At 39.3% G+C, this 22,704-nt stretch overlaps 1 protein-coding gene across 1 annotated transcript in view; it reads right to left on the bottom strand.

Annotated features, from left to right (window-relative positions):
* Positions 1-2,688: 2,688 nt before the first annotated feature.
* Positions 2,689-22,704, bottom strand: part of PDK3 (pyruvate dehydrogenase kinase 3) — a 51,861-nt gene continuing 31,845 nt past the window's right edge. The window contains exons 4-11 of the mRNA XM_033052766.2: positions 20,567-20,751; positions 18,397-18,486; positions 15,114-15,191; positions 12,012-12,088; positions 10,691-10,792; positions 9,998-10,108; positions 4,864-4,977; positions 2,689-3,827 (exon numbers count right to left, since the gene is read on the bottom strand). Coding sequence (XP_032908657.1) covers positions 3,684-3,827; positions 4,864-4,977; positions 9,998-10,108; positions 10,691-10,792; positions 12,012-12,088; positions 15,114-15,191; positions 18,397-18,486; positions 20,567-20,751 — 901 coding nt within the window. The 3' untranslated portion in view covers positions 2,689-3,683. The remainder of the gene's footprint in view (positions 3,828-4,863; positions 4,978-9,997; positions 10,109-10,690; positions 10,793-12,011; positions 12,089-15,113; positions 15,192-18,396; positions 18,487-20,566; positions 20,752-22,704) is intronic.

Genomic DNA, 22,704 nt, shown 5'->3' with positions numbered 1-22,704 from the left:
CCTTTCATAGCCAAAAGGTAGCCTGAGTTTTCCAACAACACTACAGCTAATATCCATGTTCTTTAATCATGTGCCAGTGGATCTGCTTTAAACACTGCCCAAGAGGTAGCACCAACTGCAGCAGGACAAAACCTTTGTGCTCTCCTAGGTCATCTCAGTCAATTACACAGGCAAAGACTGCACCTGAGTTGCAAAATATGCATTTTGGTATGTTCTGAATATTTCTCATCAAGTGTGGACTCTGAAAGACCCCTTGTTGCCTCAAAACAAAGCCCAGAAAAAGAAGGGGGCACAAATATGTACATGATTTGGAGAGACTTCTATATCTATTAATATTAAATTAGGCAGGGGATTAATAAAATTACATTCAAGACACATACACCAGAAGAATGCACAATAGACAGAAAGTAAACTGTTTGTTACACTATGACATACAGAAATTGTTTGTAAATTCTCAGGAAGAATCAAGGGGCAAACATCTCTTGTTGAGTTTGTGAATCACTAAACACAACAGGTAAGGAACATTTTCACTGAGAACACTGTTTTGTATTTGTGTGTCCTGTAAGTCAAGACAAGCAGGTTGCAATGACATCAGTAGGCCATAACTCTGAAATTCATAAAAAGGATAATATACTTTTGTGTCATCAGAAAGTTCGGAATTAACATCCCCAAGATACTAAAACATAGTTATGAAATTCCAATCAAAGGCAGAAGTAACTGAAAAAAACCCATTATCTGTAGTTAAACCAACCACATTAAAAATCCACCCATGTTCATTTTTCAGGCACAGCCATTGAAAAACCCTCTCCTAATTAAAGGTCTACTGCTGCTGCTCCCTAAAACAGTTTTCAGACTAACACCCCTATGTAGAAACATGGCATAAGGACAATGAGTGGAGAACAGTGGATGGCACACCTGGGATTGCCACTAAAGCACAGGCTGCCTGAACAAGGTCAGAAAGAAGAAAAGTTTCTTCTCTCATATTCATTGTAATGCCCCCAATAAAGACTTTGGGGAATGGAAAGAAAATGAATTCCTTGTGCTCCACCCTGGTGCTGTGAGGTGTTTGTATAAGCTCAGGTGTCACCTTCAATGGGTGTCAGGACTGTCACTCCAGTCCTGAAAGTCAGCCAGTTGTTTTTGTGGATCAAGGACTGACATCTCTAATACAACATAACATCCTCCACAGTATCTTCAGTTTTTGTTCACAGTTTCCATGGCTCCCATGCCCTACATTCACTTAATGAAAACAAGTCTAATATGTCAGCATCCTCCCTTTGCTTTCTGTTCCCTCTCCTCACCATGTACAAGGAGACAGTCAAAAACAAGTGCCAGGTCAGGGTTTACTTACGCCAAAATACAATTTCCAACAAAAGCTGAAACTCAAGTTTCTTATTCAGACCAACTTATTCCCTGGAATGTTTTGGGTAATGTTCTATTAAAAACTGATCACATACAACTGAGGAAATATTAGTTTCATCACAAATTTCTATCTTTAAGCAAACTCTCCTCTGCAATTACTATAAAACATACACAACTTGTTTTTAAAACAGTATGAAGTTACAGATGGAGGCAGAAGATAAATGACTAAATTTTAATAGGTATGACTTGCAACCAGTGTTTCAGTCAAACCATTCCCTGGTTTCACCCCAGCAGCACAGCTGTATTGCTTGAACAGCAACCTGCCTTCCCTGCAGCAGTGCCTGCAGTGCTGGGAAGCTGCTGCTCTGGAGGCCACACGTGTCACACCCTCACTGTGCCCTGCCATGATCCTCTGGCCAGGGCCAAACGAGTCCAGTTGGGAACAGGAGGAACCTCAGCCCCCTCCTCTTCCTGCCTGCTGCAGAGGGGGCTCTGAGGGCAGCACTGCCCAGCTGGCCAGCTGGGAGAGCCTTCAGCAGCTGCCCTGCTGCCACCTGATCTGCAGGGAGGGGCAGCAGCCCGTGGAGACAAGGACCCAGTGCTCCCACAGGCTGGATCCCAGTCCCTGTGTGTGGGAACACCCATGGGACCTCGAGCCCTGTGAGCTCTTCACTGCTCACCCAAGTTCAGGAACTCACTGCAACAGGCAAGGCAAGAACTTCCGACTCCTCAGAAATGGGGCTCTATGGAGTTTATTGCTCAAAGCACTTTATAATCTTCAGTGAAATGTACTATGAAGTGCAAAGTACTATTGCTAAGTCAAACTAAGATTATTTTTCTTTTTTTAAAATACCTAGGAATTTCTCAGCATTTCCCTAATAAATCAGTTCTTTATAAAAATAAATACTGGGAGGACAAAAGGGACAGCTCCCCCACAATTTTAGTAAACAAGCTTCATTTTTCCATGCTAAAATCTCTATTATCTTTCCAAAAAATATCAAAACACCTAAGAAATTGAGGGTGCATTAGAGCTGCTTACAACTCATCTACTTTATTGCCACAGCTAACGTATCACTAGGACTTCTAAATTTCACAGGTTTTTCTGAAAGGCTGTAGTATCAGAAAGAGCATTTGGCAAAAACTTTGTGAAGAACAGTTTTCTCATAGTCAGCAATGACCCTTATCATAAATTTAAGGGGAAAACACCTGGATTTTTCCACCTTTGATATTTTTTAACTTAAACCAGGTACTGGTCACATTTTGTCCCTCCCATTTCTACTGTGTTTCCAGTTTCATGTACTTAGACCAATGACACGTTCCAAAAGCTGGTGTACAACATCTTTATATACACTACAAATTCAGATAACCAGACTGTAGTCAGACATTGAATGTATAAATAACTTTGCAAACTATTTACAGGTTTTAAACTAATCAGGTTTCAAGCAACCAACACTCTTAAGGCAAATTCATTTGTATGACTGGCTGTCTGGTCTCTCAGCATTTCTCTCCCCTCCCCAATTCCCCTAAAATGACAGGCAAATAGGAAACTGAATTACCCCCTGCCCCTGTACTGACAGAATTTCCTGTAAGGAGAGATGATCTAACTACTTAGGAGCTTTCCTCAAAACAAGGAAAAATGCACAGAAATGCATTTCTGTGTCAAGAAAATCATTAAGGTGCATACCAAGAAGTGGAATTCCTACCGTCTTGTAACAACACAACTTTCGTATGCACGTGACAAATGGGCTTGGGAATTTGGAGAAAGCATCAGTTTAAAGCTGCACAACCCTTTTTAGAACTATGCATTTATAAACTCACTAGAGATAAGATCTGAAGAGCTCAAAGGGATTTTCTCTTAGGGGTGACACTGTGCAATACAAAATGCTGCATGAAGCCACGTTTAACTACGTCAGAATTTTTCTCTTACACCATATTGCTGTGCAAGATACTATTCACCACTTTAAGGGATTCTGCACATCTTATCAATCCTTAGGTTGGAATAAGAATTGGCCACTTCAAATAGCATCTTTTTGTTACAACATTGTGTTCCTAAGTGCAATCTCACAGTGCCATCCCTTTTGTCTATGCATGACTGAAGCAACCAAGCGTATTCTGGTGAAGTACACAGGATTCACATACCAAACGTGCTCAGTGCCTTCCTTTAAGTCCCAATCATCACTTTGTTCTTAGTATTTTTCAATGCCCTGATTAGGTCTTTGTTTGGAAGTAATTAGCTACTGTGGTTTGAAGGATTTTGGAACAAAGCAGAGACTTTATACTGAATGCAGAGGTCATCTCCAACAGAGACAAAAGGTGGCAAATTATCGATTAGCTTTATATTTAGAAGCATCCCTTGGTTCACTGCTAGGATTGCTCCAGTCATCTGCTTCAGGTGTGGTCTTGTAGTGCCGCCATGCTGACTTATTAAAAACAGGAAGTCTTTCAAATGATTCACTTGAAAGGGCCTAGGGAAAAACAAAAGCAGTGGTTAGGTATCACTGAAGATACAGGAGCAAGGTGATACTCTGGGGAGTTCTACAGTTACAACTTCTGCACCCAACAAGTGCCGCAGATAGCCCAGTGTCACACCTCACAGCACTGCTTTGAAAACACTTGAGCTGTGACTAGTAGCCCTAGTTATACTCAAAGTCCCAGCCAAAGTTCAAACAAAATAACAGCATTGAAAGATATTTCCTTTCATTCCAATGAGTGGTGTTTACATGGATAGCAAGAAAAAGATTTTTGGACAGAAACATCTAAGTGAGATTTGTCACTGACATAGAGCAGACAGCTACTCCAACATTTCCCCTCCCCAATGCACTTGGGCTCTGCCTGCACACTGACCTGTGGGGGCTGACCCAGTTCTGTGCCCTGGGCCACCTTTTTCCTCTGAGAAAGGCCAGACCATTTTCCTCCACACACACATGCAGAGGATGAAACCCATCAGAAGCAGAGGAATCTACAAGTCGCTATATACAGCAAGGCACAGTGACTGTGCAAAGCCAACAACCTGCATGAGCTATACACTCTGTTCTTTTAAACTCCCTGATGGAATTCAAGCAGTGTCAACCTTTAGCCCGAGTAGCCTGGGCTCTCCCAAAAAAAGACAACAGGATCAATGCAGTCTGTTGCATCAAGAATTGCATAGAATAGAACATATTTACTAGTCAGGAGTTGGCCAACAGTCTTCTCATTTCTATTGTGGCCAAAACTTAGAATCAAAAAGCATTAACCAAAATTATCTCTTATCACAGTTCTTGGAAGATTCACCACTTATGCAACAATCCAACACAGGGACTGAAAAAAATCAAAGGAAATGAACTAGAGTTAATGCCAGATTACTATATATGTAACCTTGGAGTTTAAGATTTTATGTAACTGATTTAGGTAAAAGTGTCAAAGATAGCAAAAAGAAATTCGAAAACAAGTTGAAGAATGAAAAGATCCTGCTACAAACAACCTGCACTGCATTACTAGTTTTTTAAAGGGTGAAATTCATACCTTCAAATAAATAACAGCATCTGAACCCACGCCTTCCATTGAGTAGAGTTTAAGGTCACCTTGAAAGTACCTTGCATACAGACGAGAAATTGGCAATCCATAGCCAAACCCAGCCTGCAAAAACAAGAGCACAAAAGGAACAACAGAGTTTAATGCAGAGGTGTGTTGCACTTTTTAACTTAGAAAAGAGAGGACACCGAAATATTAGATTTGCATCAAATTCTTTTAGAAGCTTTCCCTTATTTCTCAGCTTATACTCTAAGTCCACATTCAGCCTTTTGAGCAAGCTCCTTTTTTCCTGTGCATTGTTTTAGTACAAAAAGGGCTGAGTCCTCTGCTAGAACTCCCTTATCCATTGGCATTTTCTCAGAGGCAGACAGATGCAGCAGACCATACCTGCTGCCTGCAACCAGCAAAGCAAACCAATGCTCTACACACCTTCCTTGCTGTCATCACCACTGCTGCAGTATTGCATTCTTTCCTTGGTAAAATCAGAGTTTTGACAGCATGTTTTTCTCCCCCAAGCCTGTGATTATTATCTCAAATGTCTCCATACTCAGGAGACTACACAAGAAAGCAGAGACAACTCTTGTCTACTTCATCTAGGTCACACTATTAAGTGACTGTTGATGCCACAGAGATCAGCAGAGTCCTGCAGAGGAACACACAGACTGATACAAGACAAATTATCCTCTCTGTTTAACAAGACCAGGATTCCAGAGCACTGAATGATCTCCTGAGGACTGAGACACAGTACAGTCCACACAATTTTCAAAGCAAAATGGACTTCATGGGTACAAAGTTCAGATTTTAACTTGACAAAACTAATATTCATAACCATGCCTGCAACAAGATCAATCCCTTGGCACCTCTTCCAACCCTCTCTTGTCAGAAAAGCTGTAAGCAAACCCTCCAAGTCTCTCTCCCTGGGGAGTCAGGGAATAAGATTCTGCTTAACACATGACTCTTTCAGATGACTGGCTGTGTGCTGAGAGCCACAGTGGTTGGTTATGCACCCAAATCCCACCTGAAGTTTTCAGAACTATCCAGTATAATAAAGGAACCATTCCAAATACTCAAGCATTTGGAGAAAACCCCCAGTATATACAAGGCAAGGTAGTATGGGTGGACTACAAGAAAAATTAGACATTTGAAGCTTTCAGAAAACCAATAAATTTGTTCCACAATAATATTTCTACAAAAGCAATCTGTCAGAAAAGTGATAAACACACCCTGAATTTTGTAAACAAAGGCCTAAAATGATACAAAAATGAGAGTGCTAAGAAGGATTTGCAAGCATTATGTACAGTCAATATGTGGGGTATCACTTACAAGAAATCCCTTGAGGGAGAGGTGAACCTTAATGAACTTGTACTACAGTGTCCATCACAAATTCTCTTGCTGTCATCTACTACAATATCTTCTGGCTTTTTTTGCCCTGTTTTTACAGAATTCTAAATTTAGTTTAGAATTAAATTAAACCAATTAAATTGGTTTACAGTTGCTCACTCGGTTCTGAACAAAATGAGAAACAGAAATGCCAAAATATGCCTTTTTCACACTGCTTGTCACAGTTATTCGTGTACATTAACAGAGTTAAAACAGTTGCTTAGCTGCACTTTTCCCAACATCATGTTTTAAATTTCTCAAAGAGAAATTTCATCTCTCACGAGACACATATGAACCACTTTCAAGCACCTGGCCTTGAAACTTCAGAGATTTCTTTCTTAAGCTCTGAAAAATTGATTTGACTGTCTTAGAAAGAACTAAAAAAAAAGTCAAAAACTGACTTCCTTTTCTAGAGAAATTTTCCTTTTCTGTACAATAAATAAATCACAGAAATTATAAAGCACAGTGACCAAAAGGCAACTTATGGACAGTCCATATCCCAAGGCCCAGCTCAAGTAAAGGGCAGTACCAAACAATACTGAAAACACTATACTTTCCTCACTCCAGAACCTCCTTAAAACCCAGCTTCTGTTCATCTCCTGATCCTTTATGCTCTGCTAGCCCACATCATTATTTCATACAATCCTCTTTCAAACATTTCCTGTCAGCCTCTCTGTGCACTGCCTTTAGGGTGCTTTCCAAACCAGATAACTTACAAGAAAGACAGAGACAAGAGACTCCAGAGGAGCATCTTGTTAAATCCTTGCAAAAGTCTATTTTGCAAAAGACAATTAACAAGAGGTGTTTACTACGTAGATCTGTGCTTGACCTAAAAGACAGAATAGTCCATGATGGCACATCTGTCTTGAAAAAGAAAAAGCTCCTTAGAGGAAATTTATCATTAAATGTTATGGTATGCATTAAAGAAATAGAAAGTTATTACATTTCTGTATTATTAGCATAACAGATTTAAATTAACACTAAGCCACGTTTTTCCTGTTATAAACAAATGTTGTCAGAGAAAGAACCATTGAATTCCCTAAAAAACCCTACTATCATTAAACATGAGCATGTGTTTTAATGTGTACTCTATGTGCAGTGCAGATGAATCTAAGACCTGCTAGAATCTGAATGCTGCCATGGTAACAACTTTCTCAGCAGGATTTAAACAACATTTGCAATGACAGGGAGCAAAAATTTTCCCCAATCAAGAGAAGGATAACTCTCTTCCACTGCCCAATTCCATGAATGTTTCATAAACTAGACAGGGAATCATATAACAAGGGGAAGAAATGTCAGAACAGAAAAATATGTCTATTTACACTGCATCCCAGCTTATCTTAGAATATTACCTAAGTCAAGCTAACACACTACCAACCTTCTGCAGCACTGTAATTCTTTAGTTGGTTTGGTCTTCAGCATTAAATAAAGAAATTCTTTCTGTATGGACAACAAAGAGGATTGATGTGGAACCTTTCTGCTGAAGGATTTTTATTTCCAGACCAACATACAAAGCATTGTATAATTGTTTTTACGACTGGATGTGGGCTATAATACATAACTTGTCAAACTTCACTGCTAAGTCCTTGTTCCTGTTAGTGGCAAGATATGGCACAGACTCACAGTTTGTGACTTTTTTTCCTTCTGCACACACTTTTAAAAAAAAGAGCTGAACAGCTTTTCTCAACATTCAGTCTTGTGCAGGCATTGGTCAGACTCGCAAGGCAAAAGGTGCCAGACTCACAAGAGAGGGGGATCCTTTGTAGGTTTGACTACAGTAACATAGACTGAGAAAGGAAAATAAAGCCTAAAAATTGGATACAGAGGAAGAATACCAAGGATAAATGCCACAGAATCAAAGTAAGCAGTTCTGAAGATGAGGAAGTAAACACAGCAATGCATTGCTAAAGATGCACTGGAAAAAGAAAAAAGTACAGTGTCAGTCCTAAGATGAACACATTTTACAATCAGAGCTACAAAGGAAGAGACAGTTTAATAGTGAATACAACTGGTAATCAAGGTATAAGTTTATCCTGAGAGCAAGTTTCAGGAAATCCTTGTAGCCTGATACAATAAATTGCTGATCAAAAGTGAGACAGAACAAAGGCAGATTATGCATCAAGAGAGATTCTGTCATTTGTGACAAAGAAAAAAGCTGATGCGTGAATTACGGCCTGTTCTCTCTTACTCATCACATCCAAGAAGATTTTCTATGAAAAAGCAGAAGTTTGAACCTAAGACTGCGTTGTGCTGTAGAGGTAGAAGCTGTGAAGGATCAGTAGCAAGTTGGTGCAGACACAGGACTGGGTTTCACACCTCCCACAGAGCAAAGGGATAACCCAGGGCAAAGCACTGCCATGCCACAATGGTACCCACTGTGGACCAAGGCAGCACCATAAAGACTTTCTGCTCATGAGCTAAGAGGAAATTTATTACCTCTGAGTCACTCTGAACTGATTTTACCCTCAGTTTACTGTTAAATATAAAACAGTCATGTGAAGAAGAAACAGTCACAAGCTGAGCCAGGGAGGTTTCGTTTGGACTTCAGGAAGATTCTCTTCACTGAAAGGTTTGTCAAGAATTGAAACTGGCTGCCAGTTTCCAGGGAAATACTGGAGTCAGCCACCATCTCTGGAAGCATTCAGGAAACAACTGGACATGGCACTTAGTGCTGTGGTTTAATTAATATGAGGTGTTTGGCCAAAGGTTGGACTTGATCTTAGGAGGTCATTTCCATTCTTAACAATCCTGTGATTCCATGCCCTGCCCCACATTCTATTATCCATCTGACGGCACTTGAAACACAGAAGTATCAGTAGGGGAGAAAAAAACCAACCACTTAGGAACATGCTAGATGAGAATACTCCTAAGCAGGGAAAGGAAATTTTTTAGAGAATCAAATTCTCAACAGGCTTAGAGATAAAGGATTGCATCAGAAGAAACAGAGATGAGAAGAGGCAAAATACAGTATCTGTATTAATCCACTTACTGAAAACCAGTCAAGTGGAACAGTAGTTATACAATTTTTATCACAATGAGCGAATATGCAATTTAATAAAACAATTTAGAAATAATATTTAAATATTTTTTTTAAAATCATGCTTGCTAAAACAATCTACACATTCAACACTGAAATAATATCCCTAAAAGAAACTATGGGGAACTATTTTTTTATTTGAAATACAGCCTTGATCATCTCAGAAAGGAGTATCACATAAGATATTTCCAATTAAATAGGAATGCACCAAATATGTTCATACCACATGCAGGTTCAGGAATAATTTTTAATGTATTTTTACAGTCGATAACTTACAGAAAAATTATCTTCAAGCTTCAGTATAAGCTTGTGCATTGCCAGAAGGTGCTTCTCAAGTGCTGAGCAGTGTGGCCCAACTTTTAAATTCGTTTATGATAGGGAACTTAGATTAACAGTAATGTACACACCAAAGCAGAGCTCATTAGGTCGTTCACCTGCTCAGTAATATAGCAGTAAAGATCCTGCCCATTAACCTGTGAAAATACTGTGTTATGCAGGTTTTTTATGCTTGTTACCAAGAATGTAATCTTCCATTCTGCAGACTAAGTGATTATAACAGAATTCATTTTCTCTTGTTCTACCTGGATAGACTTGCTAATGATAAACCATTTCCTCAATAGAAAACCTGATCCAGCAGATTGCAGCGAAGAGAAATGTAAAATCAGAGTGGTGCACAGGGACATTTAAATACATATTGAAGTTGCTTACCAAAGGCACAGCCCTCGAGGGCTCCAGACTGGGCCTGGGTGCTGTTGAGTACATGTAGTTAAACAATCTGTCTATTTTTCTTAGAGGTACACCTCCACCTTGGTCACTTATCTAAGGAATGAAAATTGAAGAGTTTTAAACATCATGAAAAAAGCCCCACAAAATATCAAGAAGCATTATCTAAATTACTTTAGAAATACTAAAGGAGCAGTTAGGCTGTCTGGTTTGGAGAAAGAAGGTTGGGAGTGACCTTCCCATGGTCTACAGTTTTCTGAGGAGGGGAACTGGGGAGGGAGGTGCTGATCTCATCTCCAGTGATGGGACATGTGGGAACAGTTCAAAGTTGCAACATCGGGGAGGTTTAGAGTGGATATCAGGAAGCAGTTCTGTATGGGAATGGTGGTGAAAAAGGAGAACAGGTTTCTTGGAGAGATGGTCAGTGGCCCAAGTCTGTCAGTCACCAAGATGCATTTGGACAGTTCCCCTCACAAACGTGCTTTGACTACTGGTCAGCCCTGAAGTGGTCAGGCAGCTGGACAAGATGTTTCTTGTAGGTCCTTCCCAACTGAAAATATGCTGTTCTAATGAATATGAAGCAGGTGATACAATAATTAATTTACTTTTTCAAATTGAAAGTCACACTACGCTAATTCTAGCAGGTTTGCAAGCTGTGTATTGTTTTTAGAGATTTACCTTAATAGATAGATCTTCTTTCCCCAAAGTGACTAAGGTTTTGATCGATGGGCAGGCTTCTTTCTTACCTTCATGCAATTCCACTGTAGCTCTCATTGAATTCTGAAGATAAAAGAAAATACAGTCTCTTTGATTCTAACTTCAACATATAAGCTTTTTGTGACAAGTTAGAACTTGAATTTATTTTGTAGCATCTACTCTGTCCTACAGTTCTGTAGAAGACAGAAAAGGTTGTATTTAATACAAATTCAAATGCCATCAAGACAATTAATTCCCCAGTAAATTTTTATATTACAAATTGTTATACATAACTTTTATTTAGTTGATATAGTCAGAGAAAAGAAAACAAGACTTTTTTTTTGTTTCCCTGTGTGAAATCAAGTAAAGTATCTTTGGGATGAGAACATTCTTCACCTCCATCATGCACCACACCAACAGTGATGTCCACCACAGAAAGCTAGTTTTCATTTTCTCAGTCTGGGTCAAATAATTTTTAAAGTTACTATCTGTCAATCTGACTTCATGTTAACAGAGTTCCCACTGCCAGTCCCTCCCAGTTCTTTACAGCTACAATTTACTGGCTTCAGTCTGTTTCATGACTTGTACCAAAAATATACTCGCATGTACCGTACAAATTCTCATCTGTTCTGCCCAAAAACTCATGTTACAAATGGCAAAATGGGAGAAGACTTAAATTAATGTAGTTGACAAATGTCAGAAATCAAACCCCAAAAAACAGTACTTTGAAAAAGTTTCTCTCTGGTCAAATACAAGCTTTCCCCTCAATTTCTGGTGTTCAGCTGCACCACTTAAGAGACCTCCTCTCTCTTTTCAAACCACATAACAACTCTCAAATGTTCCACTTTCCCTCTTGTGCCAGTTATTCAGAAAACACAAAACCAAAACAAAGCATGTCATCTACATTATTCAAAGATACAGGGCCCGTTTTCACAATAAAGACACTGATGCCAACCAGTCCTCAAAAATGCAATATAGAAGCAAGCTCATAAAACCGGCAAGATTATGAATATTCCATAACTGCAAAACGAGATTTTCATGAGTGTTCTAAGTCAATCAAAAAAGCTACAAAAGCACAACAGGAAAATTGGGAAATCAGGCACTTTTTAAGTACACAGGGTCATAAGAGAGGGGTTTAAGTGCGGATTTTAAACAAGCGAAGAGTGTTTGAAACTTAAAATAAGCTTAAGAAAGGAAAACCGGAAAAAAAAAAAAACATTTAAGAACTGTAACTGAAAGGAATCTCAATTTCAACAGTAATAGGGTCACAAAACTCTCCCAAATACTAACAGGTGCAACCTACCTTGAATAATTCAAATAACATATGAAACAAATGAGAAGGTACATAGACTACTTGAATGGGCTTGTTTGGAGCTTTAGCTAAAAAAAAAAAGAAATAAAAACGTCAAATTATTTTTCTTCAAAACAGCATTTTGTAGCATTGCCCTATACCAGAATAACATGAACATGTAGGCACAGACAAGTATGTAAGCATGTTCTCATCTTCCCAGTGCAAAATCAGTTCCATGGAGTAAAAACATAAATTTTAGTCACTGCTATCACCTGAAAGAACACATTATGATTATGATCTTCAAATCCATCCAGTCAGAATACTTTGTTTAGATACAAAGCTTTACTAAGCAGTTGCTGGTTTCATAAAACAGTGTATGTTAACCAAGAAAACTTTCCTACTTAAGTAGGAAACTTTCACATACTCACATACTATTTAAGCATAATATTTGCTGCACAAAAAGCTTCTTATACTAAAGAAAAACCCACTGTTTAAATATTCTAAAAAAACAACTACATATTTTCCCTTCATTAAGACACATAAAATATAAGCACAGTAATTTCACGATTATAAGCCACACTGAGTATAAGCTGCATCTCCAGGTGCCAGCAACTTTTTGTTCTTTGTCCATACATAAGCTGCACCTGATTATAAGCCGCACGTTACAATACAGAGTGTGATAAAAGGTATCTGTTCGATCACCATCTGTTGAGGGTGGAGGCAGTGATCCTTATCTCAACGGCAGATATTCTGCTAATAGCCCATCCATTGAAACCAGGCAGGGCATTGTTCTTTATCTTTTCACAACCCATCCTTCTTCCAGCGAGTAATTTTCCGCTAATGGCCCATTCAGTCCCACTGTGTGACTGATAAAATTACTGCATCCCATTGGAAGTTGCTCCAGCCAGGGGGAAGAGCCCAACATTTCTTACCAAGATAAAAACAGAGGTTTTGGGACACTAAGGGAGCCCCTTTCTCCACTGGACTCCAGAGGAAAATCAGATTTCTCCACATCACCACTGGACCTCCGGAGGGAAACTGCACCTTCTGCAGGAGCACTGCTCCAACTGAATCACATCTGTCACTGCAGGAGGATGCAGCCACCATTTAATGGGACTGCTACCAACACCCTGCCTGACAGGGTGTCAGGTTGTACTCTGACTTTGTCAGGGTTTGGAGTTTGTTTCTTTGTAGTACTGTATTTCTATTTTAATTTCCCTAGTAAAGAACTGTTATTCCTAATTCCTATATTTTAGCCTGAAAGCCCCTTGATTTCAAAATTAGAATAATTTGGAGGAAGGGGATTTACATTCTCCATTTCAAAGAGAACCTCCTGCCATTCTCAGCAGACACCTGTCCTCCAAACTAAAACAGCAACTTTTTGTTCTTTGTCCATACATAAGCCGCACCTGATTATAAGCTGCACTTCGGGTTCAGACCAAAATTTTAGTCAAAATGGTGCGGCTTATAATCGTGAAATTACTGTACTCATAAAAATTTTCAAGTGTACTTCGAACAGTATCACAGCTTCCAAATGCCAAACCATCACTGAATTGTTTGTCCACTGCTGTCCCACTCTGAGTGTTTCAGCAGAGGGGTACAGCTGGCACAGCTCTGAATGCCAAAGTGCTCACTGATTGATTGGACAGGAAATAATACAGCTGCATTCAATACATTCCAGGACAGTTCTGGTGCTGAAAATGAAGTCATCCCCCAGCACTGAAATATCTACTGGCATTAAATTATGCAGTAACAGAGTCAGACTGAGCAGTAGTTCAGACCAAAGGGAAGACTCAAACTGCTTCAAAAATTCCAGGAAGGTATAAATATGCACAAAGAATATCACTGGAGTCAACTTCATTCTTTTTGGCACTGAGGATTGGTAATAATCCCAGTCATTATTTTCAGAGATATGGTAGTGAAAACTCCTAGGAAAAGGAGAAGACCAAAGCAATGCTCTGCAAGGCAATGTGATATTTTATTTTGTTAATTTTGTCAGTTCATACTCCCATTCCCTTACACTTCACCAAAACCAAGGAAAACTGACTCACACTTGTTTGAGGCACAGAGATAGAAATGAGTTATTGTTGCTCTTGTGAGGTCATTTGCAAAGTTGCTTTCCTTTTAGTGATAAGGTGATTTAAAGGAAATAGGTAATTCTTTATTCACTTTTTTTTAGCTCCAGTGACTTGCTTTCCCTTCTGTTGGATCTTTTTACTTATACCTTCAGATGAATTTTGCATTGATCGATTCCTCTGCTGCAACACTCAGTACTTTTATCTCTAGAATCACTCAATTCCTTTGAATTTGGTGGAGATGGGTGGCAATGCATCACTGCTGACAATATCACCTTGGGTAGAGAAATATTTCTACACTACTCAGTATGACTTTCAGCAACACAATTCCATGTATCACACTCTCCCATTGAGTGTTACCTATTTCTGAGACCTCTGTAATTCTTCTGCTGAAGTTTAGAACCATCTTAGTTTTATGTTTGGTTGCTCTCCAAAATCTGTGAGAGGATCACTCAGGAAATTTTTTTTAAACTAAAAAAAAGTAAGCTCCCTTTTGTCAATAAAATAATGAACAAAAAGCAGTCAATATGCTGACAAGCCCTGTCTCATCAGTTTTGTGTTATCCAATTTCCATCTCTGCAATCAACTTGAAACAGATTTTGACATGAGAAGTTTATGATAGGACTTAAAACAGAGTACCTAATAAAAATTCCAATTTTGCCATCTTACACAAAAGGGCTCACCACTCTGTTGGGAGTGCCAATGGAATTCATGGGTTTATAAGCACACTTCGGAATGAAACAAGTTTCAGTTCTGTTAGAAGATTAAGAAGACAGGCTTGTTTCCTTCTCAGTTATGAGGAGTCTTGGATTATTTTCTTTAAAGTGATAGTGAATTTAGCAGCTAGAACTTTGTCTTTAGCATAAAGAAGTAAACATCGTGATGATAAATTATAATTCAGGTGCCCAAATGGACACATTAGAACAAAAGTAACTGCATAATTCAAATTATAATTTACAATTAATTAACAAAATCAGAAATCACAGATAACAGAAATGTATTTTCTTACATACATCAGTTAAACTGATTTTATAATTACCATTGAATTCTTCAACTTCCAGATCAGGTGCCACTGTATAGTACTGTTCACATAACATCTTAGCTGTTTCATAAGCATCTACAAAATAACAGAACAAACACTGATTTAGCACTAGTTTACAATCATGTAGCTGATATTCAATCACTTTTACTCTGTACACTCTTGCCCAATTGTCAGGAAAGGGAAACTATCTAAAGCTGTGTGGAGAGAAGCTATTTTTCTTCTTTGTTTGGGACCTGAAAACCAGAAGGATGTAATCTTAGACTGTCTCTAAAATCTACTTGCTTATTATTTCCTGATCACAATTTAATACTTGTACTTTTCCATCTCCAATAAAAAAGGATGACATTCTAGCCATAAATTCAGGTTTTCCAAACATAAAACTGTTTACAATACTTAATTTTCAAGGTGTTTTGGGGGAAAAGCTGAATAAGATCCTTCATTCCTTCCCACTGAATTGAAAATTATTCCCCCTGAAAATACTTCCCCATAGTCCAAATTGTGTATTGTTGAAACACAGGTAGAAAGTTTAAGTTACCCTTTGTCACTAGAGGTGCCCCCCAAGATTCAATACTGGGCCCAGTTTTGTTTAACTTTCAGTGACCTGGAGGAAGGGGCAGAGGCTCCTCAGTGAGTTCACTGATGGCAGAGCTGGGAGCAGTGGCTGAAACCCCCAGAGCTCTGCAGCCCTTCAGAGGGGCCTTGGCAGGCTGCAGAGAGGGGCAGAGGAATGGTCTGGAATTCAGCAAAGGCAAAGGCAGGGTCCTGCCCTGGGCAAGGACAGCCCCAGGCACCAGCACAGGCTGGGGCCAACCTGCTGGAAAGCAGCTCTGCAGAGAAGGGCCGGGGATCCTGGGGGACAATGAGCTGTCCATGAGCCAGCAGCGTCCTGGGGGCCAGGAGGGGCCATGGGATCCTGGGGTGCATCAGGGAGAGCACGGCCAGCAGGGCAGGGAGGTGATCCTGCCCCTCCACTCAGCCCCACTGAGGGGTGTCTGGAGTGTTGGGTCCAGTTCTGGGCTCCTCAGGACAAGAGAGACATGGAGATCCTGGAGTGGGTCCAGCAGAGCACTGAAATATGATGAAGGGACTGGAGCATCTCTCTTACGAAGAGAGACTGAGGGAGGTGAGCCTGTTCCGCCCTGAGAAAACTGAGCAGGGCCCTCATCAATGCCTAAGAATATCTGAGGAGGTGCCAAGAGGATGGAGCCTTTTGGAGGCTCTTTTCTGTGATGCTGAGCAACAGGATCAGAGGCAGAAATTGATGCACAGGAAGTTCCACCTGAACATGAAGAATTTCTTCCCTGTGCAGTGGCTGAGCACTGGCACAGACTGCCCAGAGAGAATGTGGAGTCTCCTTCACTGGAGATGTTCAAGAACCATCTGGACACAATCCTGTGCCATGTGCTCTGGGAAGGCCCTGCCTGAGCAGGGAGGGAGGATGGACCAACGATTTGCTGTGCTCCCTTCCAACCTGACCCATTCTGTAATTCTGTATTTGAAAGAATTCTTACTGGTTTCTTAGCAAATCTGGGTCAAACAGTCTGAGTGCAGCCTAACATTTCACCTTCCTTTAAAAGCCAACTCTTTGGCAGAATCATAAGACTGTGGAAGAGACTGTGAAGTTTAAAGTATGTTTCATGGTGTGGATGTAGATTAAGTAGCAATAACAGTGAGAGATCTACTGGTAAATCTAAAATTCTGGCTCCAGGAAAAAATCTGAATTCACTATCAGCTCAAAAGTCTTACTGCAGGACAGTTAGCAAGACAGATACAGCCACCTCAGGCAGCACAGACACAACACTCGGCGTAGCTGCTTGAAGCAAGAAGGATTTGTTTAAATAATTTCTTCATTGTTTGAAGGGCATACAGGGCTTACACAGCTGCCACACACAGTACCAAAATCAACATTTTTAACTGATAAACTGCTCAGAATGCTGCCTGTGAACCAGAAAATTGGGGAGCTAGCACAGCATACAGAACATAAATTAACCCCTCCACAAATTCTACAAGGAAAAGGCCTCAATCACCTTGACTCCTTAACAGGACTATACAGACCCTGTCTTTAAGGATATTTCATTTCTTTGAAAGGCAACACTGGACACTGTTTGCTATGCCCTTGTTGGGTCAGTGTTGTGTATGATCTATTTTAGCTACTTGCTTGAAAACTGGACTTAGCCCCTTCTGACACTATGCATTCCCCTGTCCAAGGCAGCAACTGTGAATCTGATGATCACAATTGATTCAAATACTGCCATTAAAGGCAAAGTTAAATAAACAATATAGCTGTAACATATGAAATGCTGAGATCAAAGTGGAGTAAGGTCAATCAAAAGAAAAAAGAGCTGCTGAAAAAGGCCACCTTGGGAGCCAAGAAGAGCTAGAAAAAAGATCTGTAAGAGCTGTAAAAAGCATTACAAAGTGAGCTATCACACAGGTCAGACTGAGATAAGACAGGCTGCCCTCTGACTTCACCAAAGGCTGAGAGAAAGTGAAGGGGAGAAGCACATTCAGCCCATCCTTTGCAGCTGCACAAACAGCAGCGAAGGACAGAGCCTGGAATTCTCTCCTGCAGCAAGACCTGCATTTGCAAATAGATACATTCAGACTGTGAACCTTTGATGGAGAAGTTCTTGAAGCAGCCAGCATTGGCTCATGCCTCCTTGTTAACATTCTGAAAGCATGTGAACTTTCACAACACAGAGCAAACAGGACTTTGGTGTGACTGTGCCAGATCAGTCAGGTACATCACATCCATGCCCTCTGGAGGTGACAGAACAAGCTGAGGTATGCTCAATTGACAGAGAAAAGTGGAGTTTCACTGGGATATCCGTACACCTGAGGACATTGTACTGAAAGGCCTAGCTAAACAAAACTAAACAAAATGGAAATTTCACTGACTCTCAGTTTTGTGTAATACCAGCAGCATATGATACAAAAGCAGGACATGAGAAGCTGTTTCTAAGTATTTCAGGAAGAAAATATCTAAAGTTTAACAAAAACTTTAGACACTTCATCTGACATTTAAAAGTACAGACTAAATCTATTAAAAATCAAATTGTTCTCTTAGTTCTGTTAACAGACCAAAATTTTCTCTCTTCTCAATAATGAAGACATTAGAAAGTCTCAATAAGGCCAGGGCTTAATTGAACAGATTTTTCATTTAATAAAACAAGAAAATTAATTGATTTAAATCACTTTCAGTTTCTTGTATCTCAATAAAATAATTCTGAATATTTTAAGTTGGGGGATTTCAGTTACAAAAATATTAACTTCATCTTACCTTTAACCACCTCTGCCACATCACAATTAGGATCAATACTTCCAATATGTTTGGGATGAGCGGGATTAATATCTCCACCAAACAGAAGTGCTAAAATAAAAAAGAAATGGTAGTAAATTATTTGTTACCCTTGAGGTAGGCCAGAAAGTTTGAATCTGATGGTATCTGAGATTTACTGGATACTGCATCATTTTGTAAAAAGATACTCCAGCAAATTGCCAGAATCCTCGTTTAAGAAGACAACTTGTCTAATTGCTCATCTTTCCTCCTTGTTTTTTTTTACTTTCAGTTTTTACAGTTAAAACAGAATTTATCATGTCAGGTTAAGGTGAAAACTAAATTTATAAATTTAGATTATAAAAAATTAGATAAAATTAAAATGTAAAACTCTTCATTCATACTGTTATGTCAGAACAGAAGCATTCACAACAATGAAAACTTTACAGTAAAAAGGAACTGTAAGGCATCATCAAATCTTTTTACACTCACCTAAGCTGCAATTTCACAGCTGGCACAGAGGTCTCACTCACTCACTCGACTTTCTCCCTGGATCTCAGCAGTATGATCCCCACTCCCTCTTTGTACAAGGGTCTGGTACTCACCAGACCCTTCACCAAGAGTTTAAAGAAGATTCTCAAAGAAGTAGAAAGGTTTTGTACTTTATTTCAGGAGTGATTTTCTGCCATTTTAGCGAGTTAGTGAGCTCTGACATGAAGCAGGTGCAGCATGAGGCGAGCAAAAGTCTAGATCGGAAAGCTTTTCCTACCCTGGGCACAGCAAGCTCACACACTGGGCACTGTGTCCTGCAGAACAGCGCTGTAGGAAACAGTCTGCCAGGAATGTAGGAAGAGAAATGCAAACTACATAAAAACCTGGGTTTGCATTCTGCTTTCCAATTATTTTTTTCTTCAGTGCTTCAAGATTAATATTTGCCATCACAGACAGACCACTAACACTGCTAACACACTGACACTATACAAGGTTAAGTAAACTTTAAGCATCTACAAGCAGTTTTCAGCTCCAAACAGTTAAAGAGGAGGATCCATAGGAAAAGCTAGTTCAGTTCAATGAATCAAGTTTAATATTTTAGAATAAGTGCAAATTATGCTAGGACCCAGCCCAAGAATTCTATTAGGACAATGTTTGTTCTGTATTGCTAGAACTCTTTGATGAAAGCCTTTGAAGTTGGTTTTATGTCTGTCACCTCTCTGCCCAGGTGCAAGTAAAGAAAAAGCTGTACATCCATCTCGTTTTGTATGCTTTGCCACATTAAAGTTATCTGTACACACGCAGGAAGGCAATTGTCAGTCACATGAAAGGTTACTGGAAAGACACACAAGTTGTAGTAAAACACCTCATATTCCAGCATCCACATTATCTGTAGCGTACAACAATTTCTAAGAGCTCAGAAAAGCAGAATAATGAGCAGAGAATGAAGCTCTAGAGCTAAAAGGCACAAGACACACTAAAATAGACCAGAAGACTGTCCTTAACTTTACACAGATCACTTTCTGCATGGTTGCACATACTGGTTAATAGGAGCTGTGCAAGTAACTCCCTTCACTCTGCAATACGAATATAAAAAAGTGAGTTTATTAGTAACAACAAATGAAACAGAACCTAATGAGAAAGGATAACTAATTCCAGCATTTATCCATAAATAGGAAGTAAGGGAAGATGAGAGATCTAATTTAAAACTTTAGTTAGAAATACTTAACTTCTTTATAAGACAAGAAAGTCTAGATAACTTGCTGGAAAAAACAATATGTACTGTACCTAACCTATTCAAAATTTACAGCATTTTTGCATTTCATTATGAAATAAAAATGAGCTCTACAAACTATGTTGAAAGTTTTGTGAGCAAGGAGATACAGCTACTCTACTACTACCTAAAAATACTTCAAGTATCACTTCACAAGCCATCTCAGCCAACAAGTCTAAAAAGCGACAGCCACACTAAACAAAGACTGACAATTCTAAAAGAAAGCACACTGGTGTTTTGGATTCATTTCTGATCATTGCAAAGTATCAAATTAACCAGTTGTCAGTATATTTTTTGCCATAATTAGCACAGAATAGGCATGAGAAGGGAAAAAATACAAAGAAAGCCTCATGTTCAGATTTACAAGCAATAATTGAGTTTTCAAGGAAGAGAAACGCAATTACTTACTGTGTTGGTTAATAAGCATACGGAAAGAGATGCGGTTGGTGTAGAATCTATCTAGAAAATACTGGATGTTACTGCTAACAAATGGATCAAAGCCATATTTTTCCTTGTATTCAATCACCCCTTGGGCCATGGTTGGAACCACGTCATTGTGTCTGTTCCTGACTTTAATTAAAACATCTAAAAAGCTGGAGGAAACAAAATTAGAAATAGATTGTTAGAAAAAAATCAAACTCAACAGCATAACCATATTATCTGTTTACTATGCCTCCCAGTCAATAAAAATATATCAGAGGGAAAATACAAAAATATAGTACCTAAACAAGCCTATTTAAAGAGAAGTATTTGATCAAGCTCTCACTCACAAGACCTGTGAAGCATTTAGAGCCCCAAAATAAGTTATTCCTCCCCAAAATATTCCTTGAAATGAATTCAATCTCTCTTCAACACTGATGGACAGTAAAAGATTCTCTTTCACTGCAATCATGTGCGCTACCATAACTGTTATCCCCTGCAACTTCTAACAGTAACTGGGAAATTGGAAAGGAAACTCCGGAAAAACAACATGACCACCCTTTATAAATTCCTTAGAAAAATCTGTGTTTTCTTCCCAACACCTCAACCCATGCAGTGAACTTTGAATGCATTCGCTTGGGTTCAGCTAGAATCTCAGGACAGGTAATTGTGTGACTCCTGTTCAGTTTCCTCTGACACCACTGGATGGCAGAGTGAATACAACGGAGCTCTCCTCCAGAGCTCCGTAATTTTTGGGATAACACTCCCACTGCTTTTAACCAGCATTTCCTTTGAAACAGCTTGGAGGATTTCTGTTTCTCCTGCCAAGGCAGCTCAGGATCTATCATCTTCAATGTGCTCATCCTTTTTTCCCCCACGTGCAAACCCATACATACTTGAAATACCAATTATTAATAGCTTTCTAAAGCAGAAACATGGAAGATCAGTACTACTAAACTCTGCTACATTCTCTAATATTAAATTAATGTTAACACCACGTTTACGTAATGCTGTTTTAGAAAGTACAAATGGTGAAATGCAGCTTTCCAAAGAAAGCAGAGCTGGAAGACTTTTTCAGCTATGTCTGTGTCTGCAACTCTACGTACAGATCCTTTTCCCAAAAAACACCAACAGAACTTTTTTGCAGATTTATAATGAATACTGAAAAGAAATGTATTAATTATTTTTATCAAAATACACCAGCTAATGAAAGAATCACAGAAACCATTGAAAGGTCATCTAGTTCAATCCCCCTGCAAATAAGCAAGAGAAAGAATAAAGACTACAAAAAAGTAAAAAAGACCAGCCATTGGTCACCACATTTAAATAAGATGTTTTCTTCCTTTTCAGCACCGCTTAGTCAAGACAGTAATTTGTTTTATACCATTCTTAACAAGTGAAACACTTTTAAAATAATTTCTTCCACTCTACACTGCCAGCTGCAAAGGAATGTAGGATTCCTTTTAACTAGTTTTTTCCTGATCCTAAGACTAGTTGTCCACTTTTGCCTGTGTTAACAAACAGTTCAGTAGTCTTTCAACACTACTCTGTTGCACAGAAAAGGGGAAGTTTTAACTGCCTAATTCCCCATTCTAAATACTATCACAGTGCAAAATGACTGTTCTCTTACCAGTCCTGCTGACTGGACAGCTTGGAATACTTAATGCCTAAAAGGTTTATAGACTTTTAGTGTTTATTGAGTCTTGACTGTGTGATCTGTTACCTCTGAGAGGTGATGTTGGAGACTGGTGCCTGGCTGTACTTGTGCTGCTTCTCTGTTTCTGAGCAACGAGACCCTAGTGAAGAGCAGAGCTGGAAGGAACGTTTACAGTCACATCTGAAACAGAACTGACAACACTCTCTCCTGTTGTTTGCTCTGCTATTTGTTTTTAAATACCTCCGCTATCCACAATATGCCAAGAGGGCAAATTGTTCACTGATATCCCGCTACCAAAGTGCTTAAATGCAGAGTATGCCAAAAGGCAAAGGGCTTAGGTTTATCTGCTGCAGACCAGCAAAATCATAGCTGAAACTTAGTTAGCATATAACTAAATACATAATAACAGAATGCCTCACTATTGCACTGATATGACAAACCTCTTGTTCCATCATCCAAGATAACCAAG

Source organism: Catharus ustulatus, chromosome 2, assembly GCF_009819885.2.
Source record: "Catharus ustulatus isolate bCatUst1 chromosome 2, bCatUst1.pri.v2, whole genome shotgun sequence".
Lineage (NCBI taxonomy): Eukaryota > Metazoa > Chordata > Aves > Passeriformes > Turdidae > Catharus > Catharus ustulatus.
This window is presented reverse-complemented; position numbering and strand designations above follow the sequence as displayed.